The sequence below is a fragment of the Neovison vison genome, chromosome 5, assembly GCF_020171115.1.
Source record: "Neovison vison isolate M4711 chromosome 5, ASM_NN_V1, whole genome shotgun sequence".
NCBI classification, from domain to species: Eukaryota; Metazoa; Chordata; class Mammalia; order Carnivora; family Mustelidae; genus Neogale; species Neogale vison.
In genome coordinates, this window is record NC_058095.1 from 119,160,406 (window position 1) to 119,182,662 (window position 22,257).

At 34.4% G+C, this 22,257-nt stretch overlaps 1 protein-coding gene across 3 annotated transcripts in view; it reads left to right on the forward strand.

The window, feature by feature from the left end:
- Nucleotides 1–22,257, forward strand: part of PCDH17 (protocadherin 17) — a 100,689-nt gene that overhangs the window by 73,578 nt on the left and 4,854 nt on the right. For 2 of the 3 annotated variants that reach the window (XM_044249838.1, XM_044249839.1), the window contains exon 4: nucleotides 6,973–7,056. The exons of the other annotated variant lie outside the window; for it this stretch is intronic. In XM_044249838.1, coding sequence (XP_044105773.1) covers nucleotides 6,973–7,056 — 84 coding nt within the window. The remainder of the gene's footprint in view (nucleotides 1–6,972; nucleotides 7,057–22,257) is intronic. 3 annotated transcript variants of the gene reach the window in all.

Here is a 22,257-nt window from a genome sequence, read left to right on the forward strand (position 1 = left end):
TTTGTATGTGCAACCTGTACCAGATATGCATGTGTGGCAGGAAAGAGAATTTTCTTGAGGGAGGAAAAAATCTTTAGGTAATTTGGGAGCATAGCAAACTTATTGAGGGAGTAAATAAACCCGGTGGGATATTTCTCGATTGGGAGCACAAAGGAAGTCTAATAAATTGAAGGGGGGAGAAAGTGTGTTCAATGGAGGGAAAATACAGAAGAGAGAAAAAAGGAGATTGGAAGAAAACAAACTCTTACTCATCTGGCCTCCTAGAATCACTCCAGTGTCTGGGAATGAGCTCTGTTCCTCCTCCACTTCCTACTACGTTTTATTGTTCCTTGTTGCTAGGACTTCAAATTAAAGCCAAAATTAGTATTCTTAGTACTATAGTTAGCCACCCTACAAGTTAAGCAGGTTTTTGTAAACTAAACTAAGAATCTATTTCACTCTGGCTTTTTTATGTAATAAAATAATTTTGAATCCCAAAGTCAGAAGAAGGAGTAAACTCTCAGAATAGAACTCATTTGTACCTGTGGCATGTATCTAAGCTCAGTAATTTTGCTTGCACTGTCCTCTAGTGATGTTTGCTTTCCATCATAAGAAGAATGTTGACTTGCCTTTTTTTTTTTTTTAACTGTTTTTTTGTTATTGAAGTAAGGAAATTCACAGAGAATTTTCTGGTAAGATTTTCTCCTGACTTAGTTGGATGTTTTAATATTCTTAGATACCTGTCCTCTGACTTCAAGACTAAAATGACTGAGAATTCAGCTACATAGGTTTGAAATCCCTGAAATTTTATCATAATCCAGCCTGTACCTCTTAGTGTACCATTTTGTTTTTGACATCAAAGTAACATGGATTAAATTATTTTCTCCTCTCTGTAGCCATCGTCAAAGATAATGATGATTACATGGCCTATTATGCCTTCATGGCTTTTGGTAAGCATTACAGATTGTAAAATCTGCTCACTAAAGCAGTCTAAGAATCAGCTGAACTTTTGTAGAAAACCCAAAGTGTATCAAGCATTGTTTCCTTTTGATTATAGCTGTGATAGTATAAATCAGTTTTTAAAATTTAATTTTGCATTCTTTTTCTAGGTTGTCATAATGATTGAGATCCAAATAGCAAGGAAAGATTAATTTAATAGCTCTTTGCTATTGTGAAGCCCAGCTCAGTGACTCAAATCCCTACCAAGAATCCACAGAAAGCTAAGATACAGGCACGGTACTTGAAGACATTATTTGAAAAAAAGTAGCAGTGTGTAATTTGCTCTGCTGCAACAAAGCATGCATTGATTTTTCATTTAAAGAAACTGAAATAACATGGCAGAAATATTCTACTGTGAACAGTATAACAAAACAACATGAGATAAATTTCTTGCATTTATGTGTAAGATACTAATGTCAGTTTTTACATACCATTAGATTCAATCACTTGGAGAGATATATAACCTGGGTCCATGCTTAGGCTTTGCATTTGCAAAGGGCACGTGAATACCCAGTAACTGATGTTACATCTTTGTATATATACTTGAATATCTATACACACACATTTTTTCATTTTTGGGTAGTTCCAAATAGAACAGTTATGAGATTTTGTTCCATTTTTTTGTAGACCTATTTGATATTTAGTTATTTAGTCTTTTCCCCTCCCACAGCATTTGTTTCCTTTTGTGAAGTAGGGTGCTGCTATAGACTGAAGGTATGTGTCCTTCCAAAGTTCATATGCTGAAACCTAATCCTCAGTATGATGCTTTAGGGAGATTAGGTCATGAGGACGAAGCCCTCAAGAATGAGATTCATAACCTATAAAAGAGGCCCCCTTCCGCCATGAGGACAGAGCGAAAAGACAGCTTTCCACTAACCGAAAGCTTTCCACTAAGCCCTCCAAACACTGAGTCTGTAGGTGGCTGGGTTTTAGACTTTTTCTTAGCCTCCAGAACTGTGAAAAATCAAATTTCTGTTGTTTATAATCACCCAGTCTATGGTGGTTTGTTATAATAGCCCAAAAGGACTACAGTAAGTGTTTACAGAAAAAAAGATGACTTAATATGCTGGGACATAAAACCCTAAAGAAACACAATGATTGTATGTGTATATACTAAACTAACTTAAAAAGAAATGCTTTTGCTAATAATGTATATAACTTTGCTAATGTACAGTATATTTTGGTGAAATTAAGTATCATATTTTTTTAAGATTTTATTTATTTATTTGGCAAAGAGAGAGTATAAGCAGGGGCGAGATGCAGAGGGAGAAGAGGCAGAGGAGAAGCAGACTCCCCACTGAGCAGGGAGCCTGATGTGGGGCTTTATCCCAGCACCCTGAGATAATGACCTGAGCAGAAGGCAGATGCTTATCTGAGCCACCCAGGCTCATATTTCTTAAGGGAAATATATTTCTGCCTTATTTTTTTCCACTTAAGTGAAAAATTAAATCAAATGCTGTCCATACAAGCATAAAAAGTGACTATTTTAATGTTTATTCACTCATTTCCAAAAAAGTGGAAAAATTTATTAATATATGCCTTCAGATAATGGCTAAGTGAGTTTCTGACTAAAAATATACATGTATTTGAAGCCATATTTAATATATGAAAATGTGTTTTTCTCCTTATAAGATACTTTTTTATTTGTTAATCCAAATTCCCACGCACATATGTGTACATACCTACAGTCACATTTTGTTTAAGAGCCTACTAGGATGCGTGGAATTTTAAGTGAAGTTTCCATACACATGGTACTGAAAATGTGATTAGTGTACAGAAAAATCAAAAGTAATAGAAACTAAAGAGAGAAGTCTTAGCAATCTTAGAAAAGCAGCACAGAGAGCTATTAATTTACAGGCATTTAAAGAAAATACTCTATTTCGAAACTTCATGGGATTTGGATAATCTTACACATACACATGCACACAAATATATTTTTCCTGGGTGATTTCAGTTAAGCCTTATACTCAGCAGCATCAATTTTACTAGCACATGGACCCGTCTCTTATGCCAAATTTAATTTATTTATGAACCATAATATAGAAGACAACATTTTAATTCATTCATATCAATCTTGTTTTACTTTTCTGGAATCTACTTTTTAATTTGCCCCATTGTCATTCTCCATAGCAATTTTTTGCCATCTGGGCATTTTACATTTTGAAGGTTGTTTGTTTTTATTTTTGATTGTTTTGTTTTGTTTTTTGATAATCTGTATTAGTTTCCTAGGGCTGCTGTAACAAAATACTGCTAATTGGATGGCTTAAAAAACCAGAAATTTATTTTCTCACAGTTCTAGAGACTAGAAGTTCAAAATTAAAGTATTAGCAGAGCTATACTCTCTCACAGTTCTAGACAAGAATTCTTCCCTGCCTGTCCCTAGCTTTTGGTGGTTGCCAGCACTTGTAGACAAATCACTCCCAAGACTGCTTCCATGGACCTATGGTGTTCTCCTTGTATGACTGTCTCAATGTCTCTTGTTTCTCTTCTTAAAAGGAGGGCAGTCAATAGGATTTAAACACACCCTAATATTAACTTAACTGACTTCATCTTACATAATTATGTCTGCAAAAACCCTATTTCTAAATGAGGTCACATTCTGATTTTCTAGGTGGACATGGATTTTGGAGGAGAAGTATTCAACCCAGTCTACTCTCTTGACCCTGATATTCACTTCTGCCCCATCAAAATCCAAAATCCAAAATCCAAAATTACAAAATCCATCAACTCCCTCCCAGTATCATTCAAACATCTTAACTCTTTCTAGCCTAACTCTAAGTCCCATATCTTATCTAAATATCAACTAAAAGAGTCTAACATCTCAGCATCTAAATCAGGTGTCAGTGGGACTCTGGTGGGGTCCCTCATGAGCAACTTTCCTCTTCTTCCACAGACCTATCAAACTGGAAAAGAAATTACTTGTTTCCAAAACACAATGGTGGAACAAGCATTGAGTAGACATTCTCCTTCTAAATGGGAGAAAATGGAAGGAATAAAGGGATTACTAATCTAAAAGAAGTTGGCAATATAGAAAGGCAAATTCTACTAGATTTCAAGGCCTGAGAGTAGTTCTCTGTGTTCTGGTGCTCGACGCCCTTAGTCCTGACCCTCTGGGACAGTAACCCACCCTTCCTGGTCCCCGTATCTGTGGCTGTACTTTAGCATAATTTTTCCTTGATTTTGTCTCATCTCTGTCCACATTAGCAGTGGTACATAAAATTCTCAAAGACTGTTTGTCTTCTGTGGAGGTTGAAGGGATCCACACCATTAGACAAGCATGTTCTCCACAGATCTTTCCTCAGTGACCTTATCTCTAATCCTGACTTCTCTTATGATGATGGTTGATTGGATCCATAAATCACACCTTAATCTCTATAGCAAATGGCTGTCAAGCCACACCCTTGCCCTTGTTTCCTGAGCACATTATCTGGATAGGCAGAGAATTTTCCAAATCAGGTGTTGGTTCCTTTTTGCTTGGAAGTTCATTCCTTGATTGAGCTCTTTGTTCTCACATTTACTATAGCCAGAAAGGAGATATCAGGCTGCATCTACTACACTTTGCTCAGAAAGCTCTTTAGCTAAACATACAAATTCATCAGTTATAATTTCTTCCTTTCAACCAGCATTTTGTCCAGGTTTCCTGCCAATTTATAACAAGGATTGCTTTCTACTGTCCAATAAACTTTCCATCTGAGACCTTATGAGAAATACCTTTAACATTCATATTTCTATGTACTTTCTGTTCTTGATGGTAAAGCCACATGTTATCCTCAAAGATGATAGAAACTTTCTCTCTAGCTGATCTCACTTCTGACTGAGCTCTGAGCAGAATTATTGAGTTTTTCCCAATAAGTTATTTCCCAGTAGGTCTATATTTTTTCCAGTAGTCTCCTCAAGGCAATCTAGGCTTCTAAAAATCACGCATCTCAAAACTCTTCTAGCTTATTACCATTACCCACTTCCACCTTTTTAGGTATTTGTTCCAACAGCACATCACTTCCAGACACCAGAATCAGTACTGGAGGGCTGCCGTAACAAAATAATATACTGGGTGGCTTAAAATAACAGAAATTTATTCTCTCCCAGTACTAGAGGTCAGAAGTCCAAAATCGGGGTATCATTAGGCGTCTCTAATGACTCTAGAGGAGGGTCCTCCCTTGCCTCAAGCTACTTCTGGTGGTTGCAGCAATGCCAGGCTTAATACACTAATCTCTCCTATCCTCACATGACATTTTCTCTGTATGACTGTCTCTGTGTCTCAGTTTTCTTTTAAGAACATCATACTTTGGATTAGGGCCCACTCTAATCCAGTATGACTTCATCTTAAGTAATTACATTTGCAAGGACCCTCTTTCCAAATAAGGTCATATTCTAATGTTCCTGGTGGACATGACTGCTGGGGGACAATATCCAACCCTATACTCTCTAATTTCAATGAAATATATTTTTCTGAACAAAAGAGTTCTATACTTATATGATTCTTATTATATTATTTTAAAAAATAAATGCTATACCTTGAACATATCTAAAATATGTTAGATATTGATTACTAAATTATTATCAAGTGAATGTAAAGTGACTTTTGCATAGTAAAATGGTCAGTGGATAGAAAAAAAAAGTCCAATTTATGGTAGGATTGAAAACTTAAGAGAATTGTGTCAAATGCAAAAAAGGCAAATGAGTCTGGTAACAAAATAAGAATAAATGAGGGTTGTAGACTATAAACTTTTCCTCATATGTCTTTAGTAAAAACCAGGTTATCGTTTCAGAATTTTAAATTGAACATAGTAAGAAGGTGGCTTACAGATAAATTATATTTTTCTGTAAACCAATATTCTGTATATTCTGTATTTTCTTTTCTGTGTTAAATATCACAATAGGCATCATTAAACATGTGCATGAGGGAAACTTATTTTCAGGTGTTTCCATCTGTTGTGGGAATATACTTTAAGAATAGGAGAGAAACATACACAAATTAAACACAAAGCCAGGGGAGAAAAGAAAAAAAAATGAAAGAAAACATCGGCAGGGCAACAGTGTGGAAAAATGTTTGAGCTGCCTGTTATTAACTACTCAACCTGTTTTACATTGGAATCCTGCATAATTACATTCCAGGGGAGGGGCAAGCAACAGATGTTGAATAAAGGTTGAAAATAAGAAAATGAGACTATTTAAAAAATAAAGCTACTTTGCTCACCAACAGGCTTTTTTTTTTTTTTTTTGGCAGGACTTTTAGATGCAATCGATTTCATATATTCACTGTGCATTTAGATGCAAACAAAATGTTCTCTTTTTTTGCCTAAGAAACTGATAAATTATACATCCATATATACCTAAGTTAGAGGTTCTTAAAAAGCAAAACAAAAACAAAATGCAGCATTTCTTTGAATTTTGTAAAAATAACATTTATATGTTGGGTAAAAAAAGAAAAGAGTTGAGATTGTTACAGAAATATATGTTTATCTCTTTACTGAAGTCAGTATGCTTTTAAAAATTGAGGGTTTCTAAGTGACTGAATAAAGAGCTAAGTTTCAAACAAGTTCCAGACAATACACATCGAAATTTTACTAGCAGTGAACATTTTTATTAAAGCCTTATTCTCTAGAGATATTAAAGAACAGACAGTCTGCAACAGATTTGGTGGCCTGCTTCCTTACATCTTCTAGCCAGTATTACAGAAAAGTTTTCATTTTGTGTAGGATAAATAAGTCCATCATCACAAGCATATTTTTCACATTGACCTAGGCGTTCATATAGTTACTTTGCATTGTTTCTCTCTCATCTAAACTGAAATACTCTCCTGAAGTAATTTTCTTCCAATAACACTAAGTTTTATCTGGGGAAATACCAATGACCATATCTTTTAGGGATTGATCAGTTGAACAGATTTTAATATAAAAATTGCAATCAATAGAGAAGGATTCGTGATTCAATTGGCCCTTTTTTCCCACTTGGTTTTTCTATTTGTTAACTAAAAATATTTTATTTTTCAAGCATTCCCGACTTTGCTTTCCTTTGCTATCCTCACCCTACACACCATCACAACTAGACTTCAGTCTGTTGATCTGCTTCCTCCAGGTGAGCAATTTCTTCATCTGCTAGCTTTCTGCTCTGTGATCCGAATTTTACTTGTTAGATGATGGCACTCGTAAGATGATACACACATAAATGCAGAACTTGTAGACTTTATTTCTTTAAAGAACAGTAGCATAGTGAATAAGTAAGTTATTCTATTATCTCTGCATCAGTACTATTAGGATTTCAGGAAAAGCTGTGTAACATTAAGGATTGAAAAGAGAATCTAACTGTTCATCTAGATCAAGGTTTTTCATGTTTCACGTTTATTGTTGTTCTTCAGTGAGTTTAAGTGCTCCAGTTCTTAATTACTTAATGTAAAAAAAAAAAATCACCACTTACACAAATTTCACTTTGGAGTGAGTGTTAGGAAATGCTAGGGAAGAAATTGGTGGACTGGAGAGAGAGCTGGTATAGGAAAGAGGTTTGGTTATTTTTCTTGGATGTTGGTTTTGGATATAGAACAAGCCATGTGACTGTTGTAGCCTGAAGAAGAATCTGTGTTTCACCTGAGAAACTGGGTCCACAAATTCTTCTTTCACTTTGGACAAGCAATGACACTCCATATTAGAAGTGTTATTTTATGGAAATATATCTAAGTCTTCTTTACACATTACTTTGTAAAATCTGTACACATCACTCTGATACAGAAAACACATTGAAATTTGAAATAAGTAGATGGATTAAGTGAAAGACAGAAAGAAGTATCTATCTCAGGTGAAATTTTAGTTCATCACATTATATTTTTCTGTGTCTGAAGTGTATATTGTCCAAGCCTGACTCATTTGAATGCTTTTGAGAGATCTGATTGGTTTCTGCGCAGTTTAATTTCTACACAATGGGCACGAGCCAGGGGAGAAAATTATTTTATTAGGATTTTGTGGTGCTTGAAAAATATACATGTATGTTATAGCAATCTAACAATTACTGTCATATTTATGTGTGTTGCTTTACTTCATGCCAGAAAAAGAGAACAGGTTGCATTATTTCTGTATGGAAATGAATGGAAATGGAGAGAAAATACAAGTAAAGTCCTTAAACAGATGGTGTTACAGTGAGGGGAGTTTTACTTATTTCTGATTTGGGGCGTGAGGGGGAAAGTTTGACAACGTGAGTGCATGTGCATATACGTATACTGACACATCTATATAAAGTCATCCCTGTTAGTGATTTCACATTCGTTAAATTAAAATCAGTTGGGAAAAAGTTTTATTTCTCAATTCTGCAAAAATTAAAATTAAAGTTAAGGATAACATTTATACCAAAGAAACATTTTGGCTTTTAGAATGTAAATTTCCTCACATTGTTTTATGTGTTCTTGAAAATCTCTTTCTTTAATCTGACATTGATTCTCTGCTCATGTGCACATACATGCTTCTGGTGCATGTATAAGTGTGTGCACATAAACACCTGGGCACACACTTGGACTTCACCATGACTGTCTACTAATGGGAAACACAGGGTCATCTGGGAGCTAGGGCTGAATATAGGAAACCCAAAGATTGTTGTAAAGTGGATTAGGCCTTTATTTTTACATCCACTAAATAACTCCAGAAGATTTTTGTCCTTAGGTAAGGCTCTTTCCATTCATTTCCATTTGATATGGCAATGTGTTTTTTCATCATGGGTACAAAGGGTGCATATATAAGGATATGTATGCTTGCCTTTTTAGTAGTATTCCTTTATTGATAAAGTTACCTGACATATTACAATTTATCTTATCATTTCAAGAATTTTTTTTCACTTAATGTATTAAGATAGTGAAGCTCATGAATATTTTCCATCCACATATATACTACAGTAAAACTCTTCAGTTTAAAACAGTTACTGGAGTCCACTGATTATAATCTTTTCCTACCTTTGCACATATATATTTCTTTGACTTTTAACATACTAGAATGATCATATGTAATATAATCATTTTGTGTGTGTTATAAAATAATCATACTTTTTTTGTTTAAATCACTATTATCTCTCAAATATGTGGTTCACAGATACCATCTTTATGTTTATGGATAATAAGTAGATCAATGAGTTATATGCTAGACTGTGAAATTTTAAAATAAATGATTAATCTTACGATGAATCATTTATATCTGGAATTTTATGTAAAATTATGTGCAGATATATATGTTTTTAATCGTAAAAGCATCATTCCCAATAGATAAGAAGTTTTTATTTGCCAAGTACTTCTCACTTAATAGTTTTTCTATTTTGCTGTACTTATTACAATGACCTTGTTTACCATAATAATTAACTAGGTAGTTTTCTTTTGTGATCATGTATCTTTTTATCAATTCAGTGATAAACACTAAAATACCTCTTTTATTAGAAATTTGCCAAATCAAATAGTTAAATTTTATTCCATTTTTTATTGGACTTGGATTTTAATACTAATTAATTTTAGATGAAGAAACATACTCATCTGAACCAGTAAAATTAAAATAAGTCATGTAAAAATTTAAGCTTAGGGTGACACTCTCTCAAATTCAAGTTGTTCTCTCTTTTTGTGATCCCAACTCTGTGGCCACTAGCAGGTTTCACATTCTCCAATCGACTCAAGTAATTACACCATTCTAAAGGAATTTTAGGGTCCAGTTAGAAGGTTGCTGTCATTTTCCTAAAGATTCCTATGAAAAAAAGTGTACAAATTGACTTGTTCAAATTGAAGTTCATTAATTTTTTTTATGCCAGAACTGCCTAAAAAATTTATTTGGACCAGATTATGGAGGGTTTTGAAAACCAAATTGAGTAGTTCTGATTACAACAGTGCCCCTTATCCACAGTTTTATTTTTCATGGTTTTGATTTCCTGAAGTCAACAACGTGATCTGGAAACAGATGATTTCCCTCTGACTTATCACCAGGTGGTCAATAGTAGCCTTACATTACATCATAGCATCTATGTCCCTCACCTCACTTCTCATCACATAGGTATTTTCTCATCTCACATTATTAGAAGAAGGATGCGCACAACACAAAATGTTTTGGGAGACCTCATTTCTTGTAATTTTTTATTACAATATATTGTTATAATTGGATTATATTGTTAGCAAATATTATTGTTAATCTCTTAAACTACCTAATTTACAAAATAATTTTTTTAAAAAATAAATTTTATTGAAGGTATGTATGTATAGGAAAAAAACAGTGTATAATATATAGGGTTGGTACTATCCATGGTTTCTGGCATCCACTGGAGGTCTTTGAATGTATCCCTGTAGAAAAGGGAGGACTTCTGTATAACCTTTTTCAGTAATGACCATGGAAATTGTTAGGCAGCTACTCAAAAATAGCTTTGGCAGCACAAAGGATCACTTCTTCTAAGATTGAGCATACATATTTTTAGGGGGAAAAATTCAAATATAGCATGCCTGAAATTTAAAAAGACTGTCTCAATGAATTCTCCTTGTGATGTCAATATGAATTTCCTCTTAGATTGGATTTAGAGTACAAGTCCGAAGATAAGCTTTCATATATTTATCTTAATATTATCATGGGGAACACACTTCATTTTTATCATCTGTTCTTTGCTCCAGGTATGGTTGATTATCAATTAAATCACAGAGAGTAGTCTCCAAGATAAGAAAGAATTTAAAACATCACTGTAGACACCTTTTGATGTTTATACTGCATTATGTATGGATAAGCTTTCATATCCTTTAGAAACACATTTTTATCTTTGCTCTGATTCAAGGGTTGCATTCTCCAATAGCGTTTTGACTCTGGTTTGATTACATAGCAGGGTGATACAGAGGAACATATCTCCTCTTTTTCTATATATGAATTTCCTGATCTCTTTTCCCAATTTCCCCGTTGCTTCAGTGAGCTTTAATGATTACAAAATATTAAAGCTGTTACATAAAAAATGGCTTGTCATTGCCAGTAAAATCCATTACAAGAAACACTTCTGTATATTTACTCTAGAACATGATATTGAGTGTATTGATTTTGCTTAAATTTTCATTCTTAGGATGACCCAATCATATGGGATAAAAAACATCAGCTTCCAATAAATTTATAACACACTAAAGGTGATACGAACAGAATGGTTTTAGAGAAGTAATTCCAAGAACAGACTTTCTTTAAAATGTCAGTTATCTTTCTTTTCCTACTCCTTGTGTGTTTTAAAACCATCTATAATAATAGCAGCAATAATTGTGACGGTATTATCACTGTGGAAATTGTTTTAGTAAGATCAAGGTCAAATTGTATAGGTTCAAACTATCTGTGTTTCATTCTAAAGTTACCTTTGGGACACTGTCAATTTTAATAACTCTTTAAGGAAAACTTCATCTCACAGAGGCATTTTTGATAAAAGTATATGTTTATTGTCATTTGTGTGTTTGCATATAATACATTTCCATAAATTTATTTTGTATTGCTTCTTTCTTTAAAAACATGATGTTTTAAAAATACTGATCAGAGCGAGGTACCCCTCTGTTCTTTCGGAACCATGTCCATATAATTTAAGGTAACTGAATTGAAACTTAGATCTATCTGTAGAGTAGGGTTCTATGAATTTAACAAAAAGGTTTTGGAGAGTAGAATGTCATTGAAAATAAAAAAATATAAAAATCTTTCTGGAAAATCTGTCTTTTGGGACTCCCAAATCCTACTGGCAGGTGTTGATTACTAAATAATAAGCAAGAGAGGATTAGTTGCATCTGAATTAACTCTATTTTCTGAGAATGTTAAAAATGACACCCGATTCTGTGTACTTGTATCTAGCAATTGAAAACAAACAAGAGCAGGAAATAAGATGAACAATGGGATTTAAACCGGTAAATAGTTATACATCCCAATAGAAATCAGATAGCAAGTCTGAGAGAAAAACGCTAATAAGACTATCTTGCTCGCTTCTTGCAAAGAGTTCGGCTTAATAGGCATGTTTTCATTGACCTTCCTTACAGGATTACCACTTTGCTGGGAGGATGACTTGAATTTTAGATGTATTCATCCATGTCATCAAAAATGGTGTCATTATCTGAGATGGGGTTAGCTAACACAGGCAATAAAAGCCTAAGAAAACATCCTCTTTAAAGATGAAGAATAGTAGCATACTTAAATAGTCTTGGGCCTGAAATTCAGAGTATTTTTTTAAGTTGCTATAATTTTAAATTTGTCCTTGTAAACCAAACAGCTTTCTCTATGCATACCAGAGCATAAGTTTATCGCTGCATATAAATCAGGTTCTTTTGGAAGCTGAATTAACCCTTTCAAGACTCAAACATTATAAGGACTGATTAATTAATTCATATGTGATGATGGCTATCAGATAAAGAATGAGACACACCTGACTTAAACTAAGAGAGAAACTGGCACATTTGACACAATGCAGTAGAATAAAAAAAAAAGACAAAAGGATAAACGTAGGAGTGAAGTAGATGCTGAGTAGGCTTAGTTTTTTAGGGCACTCACTGTTTTCCGTAATTTAAAAGTATAAAGAGGTGATTATTTAAATATAGACTTTAATTTCAATAAAGGTGTCGCTGATTTTAAAAAGTCCCCAAGGGGAAAATATTCTGACCTCTGTGCTTCAGTGGATGTATTCCAGGCAGATGCTTATCTTATTAAAAATTATAATAAATAAATAATAAATATAGAACTTTGTAAGTTCTCAAGAGTAAGTAGAGAACTTTGAATTTTTATGTGAGTGTGGTACTTAACAGATAAATGAGATGTGACTTTATTATTATTTTTTTTTAAGTAAGCTCTAGGCCCAAAGTGGAATTTGAACTCTAGACCCTGTGATCAAGAGTCACATGCTCTACCAACTGAGCCAGCCAGGTGCCCCAGAGCTGATGTGACTTTAAATCCTATATATCTCATAGCAAAAGAGAGCCACTATATATAACTTTGTTTACATCCTGGGATCCTTGTGAAAGTCGACATCACAGCTTCATAAATGAAGGGGTTTTTTATTGCTTGGTTTGGTTTTGGGGTTTGGTTTCAAGTTTTTATTTACAAGTCTAGTTTCAGTGGTTTTGAAATATGTAGTTTGTAAGGTGTGGTCTTGCTTATTATAGATTATCAATAGTATTTGGTGTCTTTTTAATGTAGTCTTCCTTTACATCAATGACAGCATTAGGGTGTGAATAATGAGTGTATTCTGTGTGCTCAAGGAATGGAGCATGAAAGAAAATACCATGGTATCAGTATCTTGATCCTCAAGGGGTATAAGGATCTCATTGAGGCAGACAGATTAAAAAAGAAAAAGAATAAGAATTAGGGAGCTAATGCAAGAATACATAATTCTGTGAGAAAATGGTGGCATTATCTTCATCCAAAATAGAAATACTTATTTTGGACAATGTTTTCTGGAATTTTCTTTAGTAATTTATTCTTCATGATATCCAGAATCAACTTTGAAAAGTTTCTGAGATCTACCTTATTTGTGGCTCTTCTCCTTGTAGGAGTATTTATTACTTCTTTCCTAGTTACCAAAAGGATTTTCTTTCTTCCAAATCTTTCCTCTTCTGGCCTTCTCAAAGAATCATTTAATCTTTCAGATATGTGATTATATGCAATTTTATGGTTGGTTAATAATAATAGCAAATTAGAGGAAGAATGAAGAGAGATAAATAGATGTAGGAAGAAGAAATATTTTTCTAATGCAGAATTATAAAATACAAGATTTATATAGTTAATAGAAAATAACAGTTGAATCAACATACCTTAAGACTTTCTTTAGTTTAGGAGGCGTAGGATGAGATGTGAGCACAATGGGGTCACAATGAGGTCAGAATGACTATGCCAGTGATTAATGTCATATCCTATTGTGCTCCACCAGAGATATCCTGGTTGGGGCCCAAACTCTAGCTGTCTGTTTACAGAAATAATGCTGATTTGAATGCTGCTTGCCCTGTGGCTCATCTCAGTTTTGTATGTTAATAAATGTTGTCTAATATCTTTTCAATCAAGCACCTAAATATTTCAAGAATCTTCTGAGACATACCATACATTGCTCAGGTATCTGTAACAGTGGTCCGTGGCCTGCTTCATTACATTTGTTTTTATTCAGAGAGTTTTCACTGTCTTTTAAATCCTAGTGAATTTTCAGTAAATTATTTTTTTATGTTTTGGCATGCAACGTATGTTCTTTGACTTATAAAGCTGGTCTTTTACTACCCTGTGAAATGCACAATCCTGTGTGGGTATTATTTCACTTTCTAATCCCTTTACCTGGATCATCCTGTTCCTGCTCTCCACTATTTATTGAAACCCCGATCATCCTTTGAATTGCCATCAAGCACCACTTCTTGTACCAAGCCTTTCACAATATTATAGTCTACATTTCCCCTATATTTCTGTTGCTTGACACTCGTATGACATAATTCAAAATGTAATTGATCATGAATTATTTCCCCTAGATGGTTTTAAACCTATTTTCTAATTTGTAGTCAAAATGCAAATGCCTTAGTGGGGAGATAAAATCTTACAGGTTGGAGAATTTTAGAAGTGGATAGACATAGGTTTACTTACTACAAACCTTTTCTTGACACAACCTTATTATTCTACAACATTCCATTCAAGATGCCTTTGCTCAAAAACTTCCAATGCCTGAAGCACAAAGTTGGTGTTTTATTCATTCTTACCTTCTGAATGCTTGACCATAACTTCTTTAAACTAACTACTGAGCTGTACATCTAATATTGTCACTGAGTTTGAGCTGTCTTTCCTCTGGTGGCTCACTGGAGTTGTACTGTTTTTCCTTGAGACGCCCTGTAAAGTCCTTTTCTCAAAACAAAAACAAAAACAAAACAAAAAAAAAAAAAAAAAAAAAAGTTTGTTTCATTACTATAGTAAGCTTCAGAGCCAGTCCTCCTCAGCATATCAGTTAAGAAAGTGATGGCGCCATTTATCTGTGCCTTCACTTCCAAGCATCTGATGCTGCCCCGGGTGACGGCTGCACATACAGTATGGGATTGGGGGAAGGGGACAGCTAAAAATTGAATGTTAACTCCAGAGCAGTATACCAGGGTACATAATTATATTTTTGCTATAGATTCCCAATGCATGGTTTGGATTCTCATTCTCATTTTTTTTTAATATTCTTCTTGTGTGCACATCAAATCTCCTTATATTCTTTTGCTTTCATTCCTTAACATAAGCTTCCATTTAATTTATGTTTTCTTCGTCTCAGAGCATTATCTATGGGTTGTTCATATATATGCCAGAAAATTCACTCTGGTAGACATGGGTCACAAACACTTAAAACCGTCCCTGAAGGCGTGCAGGTGCACTGAATAGTAAGTGCAAATGCTCCAAGTGCTCCAAATACCCAGCTGCAATTGGATGCAGTTGAATATGATATAGGCCAGTGGTCTCTGTGTCTGAATGCAGCCGTGGCAGTACATTGGAAAGCATTGTGCAATGCAGGTGCACGCTAGAGGATTGCTACTTCAAAGCTACCACGGTTTGACTATTTGATGGTATTATAATAACTTCCTCTTCAAAATGTGCTGTCCACCTATCAAAAGCAGACAGAACGGTATTTCACAACTGAGGTAAAATCTGAAAGCCTGATTGGCAGTGGATCAACCTAAAAAATACATACACATTTCTCTCAGAGTTTTTTACTACGGGAACTGTGTTTCCAATTTCTGATTCCTTATGGCCAATTTTTAAGAAGTAATTTTAAGTTTCTGGATTTGTATATGTAGTGTTTAATCGTTGTATTGCTGCCCATGTAAACAGGCATCCTCATAAGATGAGCACATCAGCATATTATAAAAAGAGACATGGTCCCCTTTATAGTAAAAGAATAAAAGAAACAAAAACATCCTATATGCGTGTGTATTGGCATATCAGTTATTCGATTAGTGAAACAAGAGCTTCCTGTGCACAAGCAGCATGGGAAATACAAAGCAACAGACAAAAGATCACTTAGCTGAAGTAAAGTGGTTGGTTTTCTGATGCCGCATTTTCCCCAACCCTTTCCTTTTTCTTCTCTGCACGAGGGATGCACCAAGCTTATTAAAAATTGTGCTAAAATTAAGCCTGGCAGTCATGTGAACACTAGCACGAAAAAAAAATGTGATAAAATTGTAATGTGCTCCTTTCTTTCTTATTCTGACACAGGGGAAAAAAAAAAAAGTTTTGAGACAACTTTCCAACACTGTCTCTAGAAGTAATATTGAAAGTGAAATTTTTACTCCTCTCCTAGTCAGAGCGAAATCAGAAGGTTTATTTTTAACTAATGGGCTAGTAAATGGGACATAGAGACCATAAATGGAAATAATTTGAATGAATATAGATTAAGGTGCAGTTTATATGGAATGATTCACCTTCTCATCATAACAAGTACAAGGAGTTTATAAAATGGTAAAGTAAAGCAAGTGAATAATAATCAACCACCAAAAAAAGAAAGAATTGTTTATGTTAGAAAAGTGTCAGCTCCCAGGATCGTGTGAATTATGTCAATTCACTGCAAGGAAAATTTTATTAGAGATCTGTTGGACTGTATTCTGATGAGATTTCTCTTTTAGCATTGATACTTTTTATCTGATATGTTCAAATATATTTGGTTAAATTGTAATTTGTCGCAATCATGAGGGAGAGTGTTTACATGCATGAAACGGAGAGTGTGTGCTGAAGAACAGAAAAAGACAGCAAAAACAAGCTGGTCTTATACCAGTAAAATCTTTCAGTAGAAAACTGGTACCCAGAAACTTCCAGTTGAAGGTCTTGGCTTGTCATTATTTGCTGGTGGGTAATCTGATGGGTCCCTAGTTTAGCTTCTATAGAGTTTATCTCCAAAATACCAGTGCCAGCCATAAATAGAGATGGGTGCCTGCTCTTTGCTTTTCCAGACAGCTAATTAGGTGTTATGAAAGCTTATGCTGGTGAAAGGAGGTAAATTAGAAATAAAAAAGAAAAATGAGAACAAATAAAAAATGGACTTCCATTTATAGAGTTGTCTACTTGGAAACAACTCTAATTTTAAGATGCTGTTAGAAACAGTAGCAACCACCACACTAAAAGAACAAAACTATTCCTATTTAAAGCTGTTTACAAAGCATAAATAAAACCATTTTGTTGACAGTCAAAAAGCAGAGCAAATTCCCTCTCTCTCAAATGCCCTTACCCCACAGCCATAGCATTTTAGAACCTCCTCATTGATGCCCCGACTTGTGGATTTTGGTTTTCGGATTTCTATGGCACAGATGTTTATTTCTTCATTATAAAAAATGAAATCAGATGCATATGTGAAGCTCTTAAGCTAGAAACTATAAGCATGTTTTTGTACAAATATGTGGGCTCTGGAGGCAGCAAGCAAGTGAAACTAAGGGGAGGAAATCCTTTTATGTTTTCTAATAGCTCCCTAAGTAGTAACAAATTAGTTGCCAAGTATCTTTCTTTGGGTAGTGTGGTAAAGCACTTTGAAGACAGGGAAAATAAGCTTCAATTCTGATTTGTGATAAATTCCTGCCTGACAGTGAGAGAGACTAGAATAAATAGGTAGTTTTACTCTGGACTAAGAAATTTTACGGAGGCTGGCTCCTTGACACATTCCCTTTGTAGTGAACACCACTGAGTCATAACGCACAAGGATTGTTTCTCCTGACTTTTCCCAAAATAAACATGTTTAGCTAAGGCTCCCTTAATCTTTAGTAGTCCTTGCTGATTTAAACAGTGCTTTGGCTTCAAGTTTTAATCTTATGCATAGTACTCTTTGGCTCTTCTTACCCATTGTAGAAATGGCTGTGCATCCCTAATGATACGGTGACGTTACAATGTGAAAATCACATGGTAAACATTGAGTTATGGACACCTTTGTGAAAGCTTGCTAAAACCCAATAATGTAAGGGCAGGTAGTTTGATGTCTTACCTAAATATTTTCTTTCCTCACAGAAGTGTAACTTCCACAATGACAGTTCCTTTGAAGGAGTATTTTGGCACCAAATGATTGCTTGCCTCATATCGCCAAGATTAAGTTATTAAACTGCTTAGTCTAGGTTAAAAAGACAGAGCTTTCCTATATGTCAGCAAATAGGCCTATGCAGATTTCAGACATCTTTATGTCTAAATCAATTTGAATTACATAGAATTCTAAAGTCAGGGGTAGTCAAGTTGTTGATCCAGTCATGGATTTCATACCTACGGTAGGGCAAAGGGAAAGATGAAAATGTCCTTGGAGATTTGAAATAAAAAATATTTATACCTGCATATGTACATTATATGTAATGTTTTATATATAAAATGTGTGTAGATATATGTGTGTGTTTCATATGTATTTATGTTATCTCCTAAACTGTGAATGTAGAACTTTCTTGTGCGTTTGATTTATCTGTATTTCTCTTATGACAATTACTGATAGTTAGTTTTCAGGAATTCATTGGTTATACATTTGAGTTTTAAAATTTTGTTTGGTCTATATCCTGTAGAAAGCTCAATTTTTTTTTTAAGATTTTATTTATCGGACAGAGAGAGAGAGCATAAATAAGGGGGAGCAGCAGAGGGAGAGGGAAAGCAGGCTTCCTGCTGAGCAGGGAGCCAGATGCTGGGCTCCTTCTTGGGACCCTGGGATCATGACCTGAGCTGAAGGCAGAAGCCAGACACTCAATCGACTGGCCACCCAGGTGCCTGAAAGCTCATTTTTTACACACATACACACACATATAAACGTTTATATATGTATGTGTATGTGTTTGTGTGGTTTATTGTACAGCTGAATTGCAAGTACTAGAGTCATTTGAGTGACTTTATGTCTTTTGTAAAAATATAATATAAATTAGGATAAAAATTAAAATAATTAAGATGAGTGTGTTTAGATCCCTCTCTTTGAGAGCTTGTGTAATAGATGTGACTATAGGTATATAGAAAATTCTTAATACTAAACAAGTATTTAAATTTATCAGATTGTCACATAGTCCTTCAAGGAATCATATCTTTTAAAACTGAGACACTGTAAACTTTCCCTGTAGGCAGAACAAATCCCAGCTGTTGGCCTTCAGAATTGTTTTCTCTGTGCAGTAGAAGTATGCTTATCTCTCAGTTTCTCATCCGCATACCATTTGGATTATGCTATCTTTTTTTGGCAAAGGGTGCATGCTATGAAAAGGGTCATCATGTTATATTGAGGAAAGGGTGAAAATGGGCATAAATAATCTCTTTGTAACCTCAGATTGGTCCAGAAGAAAAAAAGTGAATCTTGGATCCATTATGTTTGCCTTGATTTGTTCTATCCAGGGTCTCTGAATTTGTTTTCTGATACAAATATCCAATCTATGCTAATAGCTGCTGTCTACATAATTTGCTTCTTTTTCATTTCTGTGGCATATAATTCAACATACCTGTTCTGAGATCTGTTGTCCCTAAGGCACAGGAAAGAGTTTGACCTTGTAGCTCCAGGTCTGGAGAAAATATTCCACACTATTATTTTTATGATACATATTTAGTTTATTGAGGGGATCTTAAAAATATATAACAAAAGATACACATGATAGAAATCCTCCTGCACAACTGTCCCTCCCACCTTTGTCCCTCCCTTCACTTAGCTTTCCTTCTCCCCTCTTTTTTCTTCTACATTTCTCATTCTGTTAATGTTTATGTCTGGATAGTCATTCATTATATACTACCTCTTTTTTTTTTTTAAGATATTATTTATTTATTTGACAGACAGAGATCACAAGTAGGCAGAGAGGCAGGCAGAGAGAGAATGGGGGAAGCAGGCTCCCCACCAAGCAGAGAGCCCGATGCGGGACTCGATCCCAGGACACTGAGATCATGACCTGAGCCGAAGGCAGAGGCTTAACCACTGAACCACCCAGGCGCTCCACTACCTCTTTTTTGTACCTACCTATTCCCTTTTTTGTACCTACCTATTCATCTATTTATTTATGTTCCTTCAGAAATAATTTTACTTTCTCATAAATTCTTATTTGACCCTTGGCAGTAATAGTTCACTTTTTGGTCACAGTTTCTGCTGCTTGTGCAAAAGTATCCATTAGATTATCTTCACTGTCTGGGAACCGCTACCATCAAAATTACAGTCTAATCAGAAGGTGAACAGCTTATAATGTGTCATGATCAATACTTAGAATTTGCTCCCTAGGTTGTGACATAAAGGAGTCAAGTAAAAAGCTGTAGATTTTCAGCTGTTAAATGCAAACAATCATTTCATGTTGATGGTTTCAAATTATACTTTCATACATCTGCATTATTTTGTTTCTTTCACTCTCTTCTTAAATTCGTATTGAATTCATGCAGTGTCAGGCTACCCAAATTGCTGAAATTGAAGGCTAGTCAATATTGGAATATAAAACTATGTTAGCATATTTCAAAAAGAATATGTGGGGTATAAATATTTTTTTTAAAGTTGTGACTCTAAAAGGCACAGAAGTATTATCAAGTGAAACAGATAGTGAAATTTTCTACTGTGTTTTTGGAGGATAAAATTGGTTGAATGAAATGATATATATTTCTTTTCTAACACAGACTGACACAGTTGTAGAGGTTATATATGATCCCCATTCAGAATAGGTAAAGAAAACAAATACCTGATGTTAAAATTTTCTGATATCTGTTTGTTTTTTAAATGTCTCCTTGACTTTAAATCCATACAGGAAGTCTTCCAAGAAAATTTCTATGTCTAGATTTTTCTGCTGCTCTTTATGTCCATCTGCCTAACAATCTTCCAAGGCACAGATAGTATTTGAGTCTCTGGGGTATGAGTTTTTGAATTCAGTTTGAGACTGCCTTTTACCATTCTTATCTGTAGTGCATAATAAACTGAACATATTTCATTCATTCATCTGTAAATATATTTTTTGAAAACATGACAAAATTAAAAAAGAGGCAAGCCACTTGAAATCATTTTTAACATTTCACAGGTATGAATGACACATGGGATGAAATACCACAGTATTTTTGTTCTGTCAAGACACTTTTCTGACTCCTTTCTAAAAAAGTTTAATTTCATAAGAAATGATTTTATTCTAAAACCTTTTGAAATAAATCAAGTTGTGGTTTATTTTTTTCCTTTTTTGGATAAGGAATTATTTATGTGTTTTAAATAGGAACTCAGATTTTATATATGACTTTACAAAGTAACTGTATAAATTTACCAGTGCTGTTAAATTCAGTGCCTTCTATTTTAAATACCTCTCACGTATTTGTGGCTGGGGTCGGGGGGGGGGGGATTGTGCCCTGCATAGGACACTATGAACTTGTAGGGATCCTCTCACATCAATTAAATGGCTATCCCAAGTGTTCCTAGATGTGTAGGGAATTCTATTCCCATCACACAGAGGTGAACTGTAAATATCCTCTCCTGGAAAAAAAAAAAAAAGTCCCTGATTTAAAAAGAACCATTAAACATAAAGGGAAACAATCATTTGTAGATGAAAGGGACAAGTGGGAAGATGCAGTTCAAAGTTATAGTTTAAAATATTGGGATGGTGGAATTACACAGCTGTTGTCATAATGAAGGAATTTTCTTTCATATTTTCTGTTCAGCATCTTTGAAATAGGGATCATTAAAGAATGCTTTATTTAGATTTTCTCTATGCCTATTGGCAAAAGAGAGAAGCAAACATTCTCACAGAAAACATTATCCTTTAAATAGGAAATCATGAGTTGTCATTCATCTGAACTATATCTGTTGACTAAATCCATTTTCACCTACTTACACCAAAAACAAAAAGCTGGAGTGAAGAAAACTGATTATATGATCTATATCCATATCTAATAAAATAGGAATGTGCACTTTTTTGACAAGTTTATTCATAACACATTCTGATAGAAAATTCCATTTTCTCCTCTCAGTAGGAAAAGTAGGCTTTTAAAGGAAACCTTTTATTTCATGACTGTCACCAAAATAACAATTACAAGCAAAATAGGGATAAATCATGGGGGAAAAAAAAAAAAAAAGCAGCAGCTTAGGACTTGGAAGTACGCGATCTAGTTTTTACCCCATTATTTGATTTGAAAAATTAATCCTGGTAATCCTTTTTGAAGTTCACTGTTTCCAGGATGGGTTATACAGAACAAAGACTAACTGATATCCCCAGGAGATTAGTTTACAGTGATGTTCTATTCTACTGAGAATGATTCTCCAATGGCCACTTTTTACTTCTTCCCAGGCTATGGGAATTCATTAATATCTAGAGAAAAGACTTAAATAAAACCATTGTCTCAACCAGCAGGTTTATGCAACCATCCTGAAATGTTTTAATTATTGTTTTCTTTCCCTTTTTAA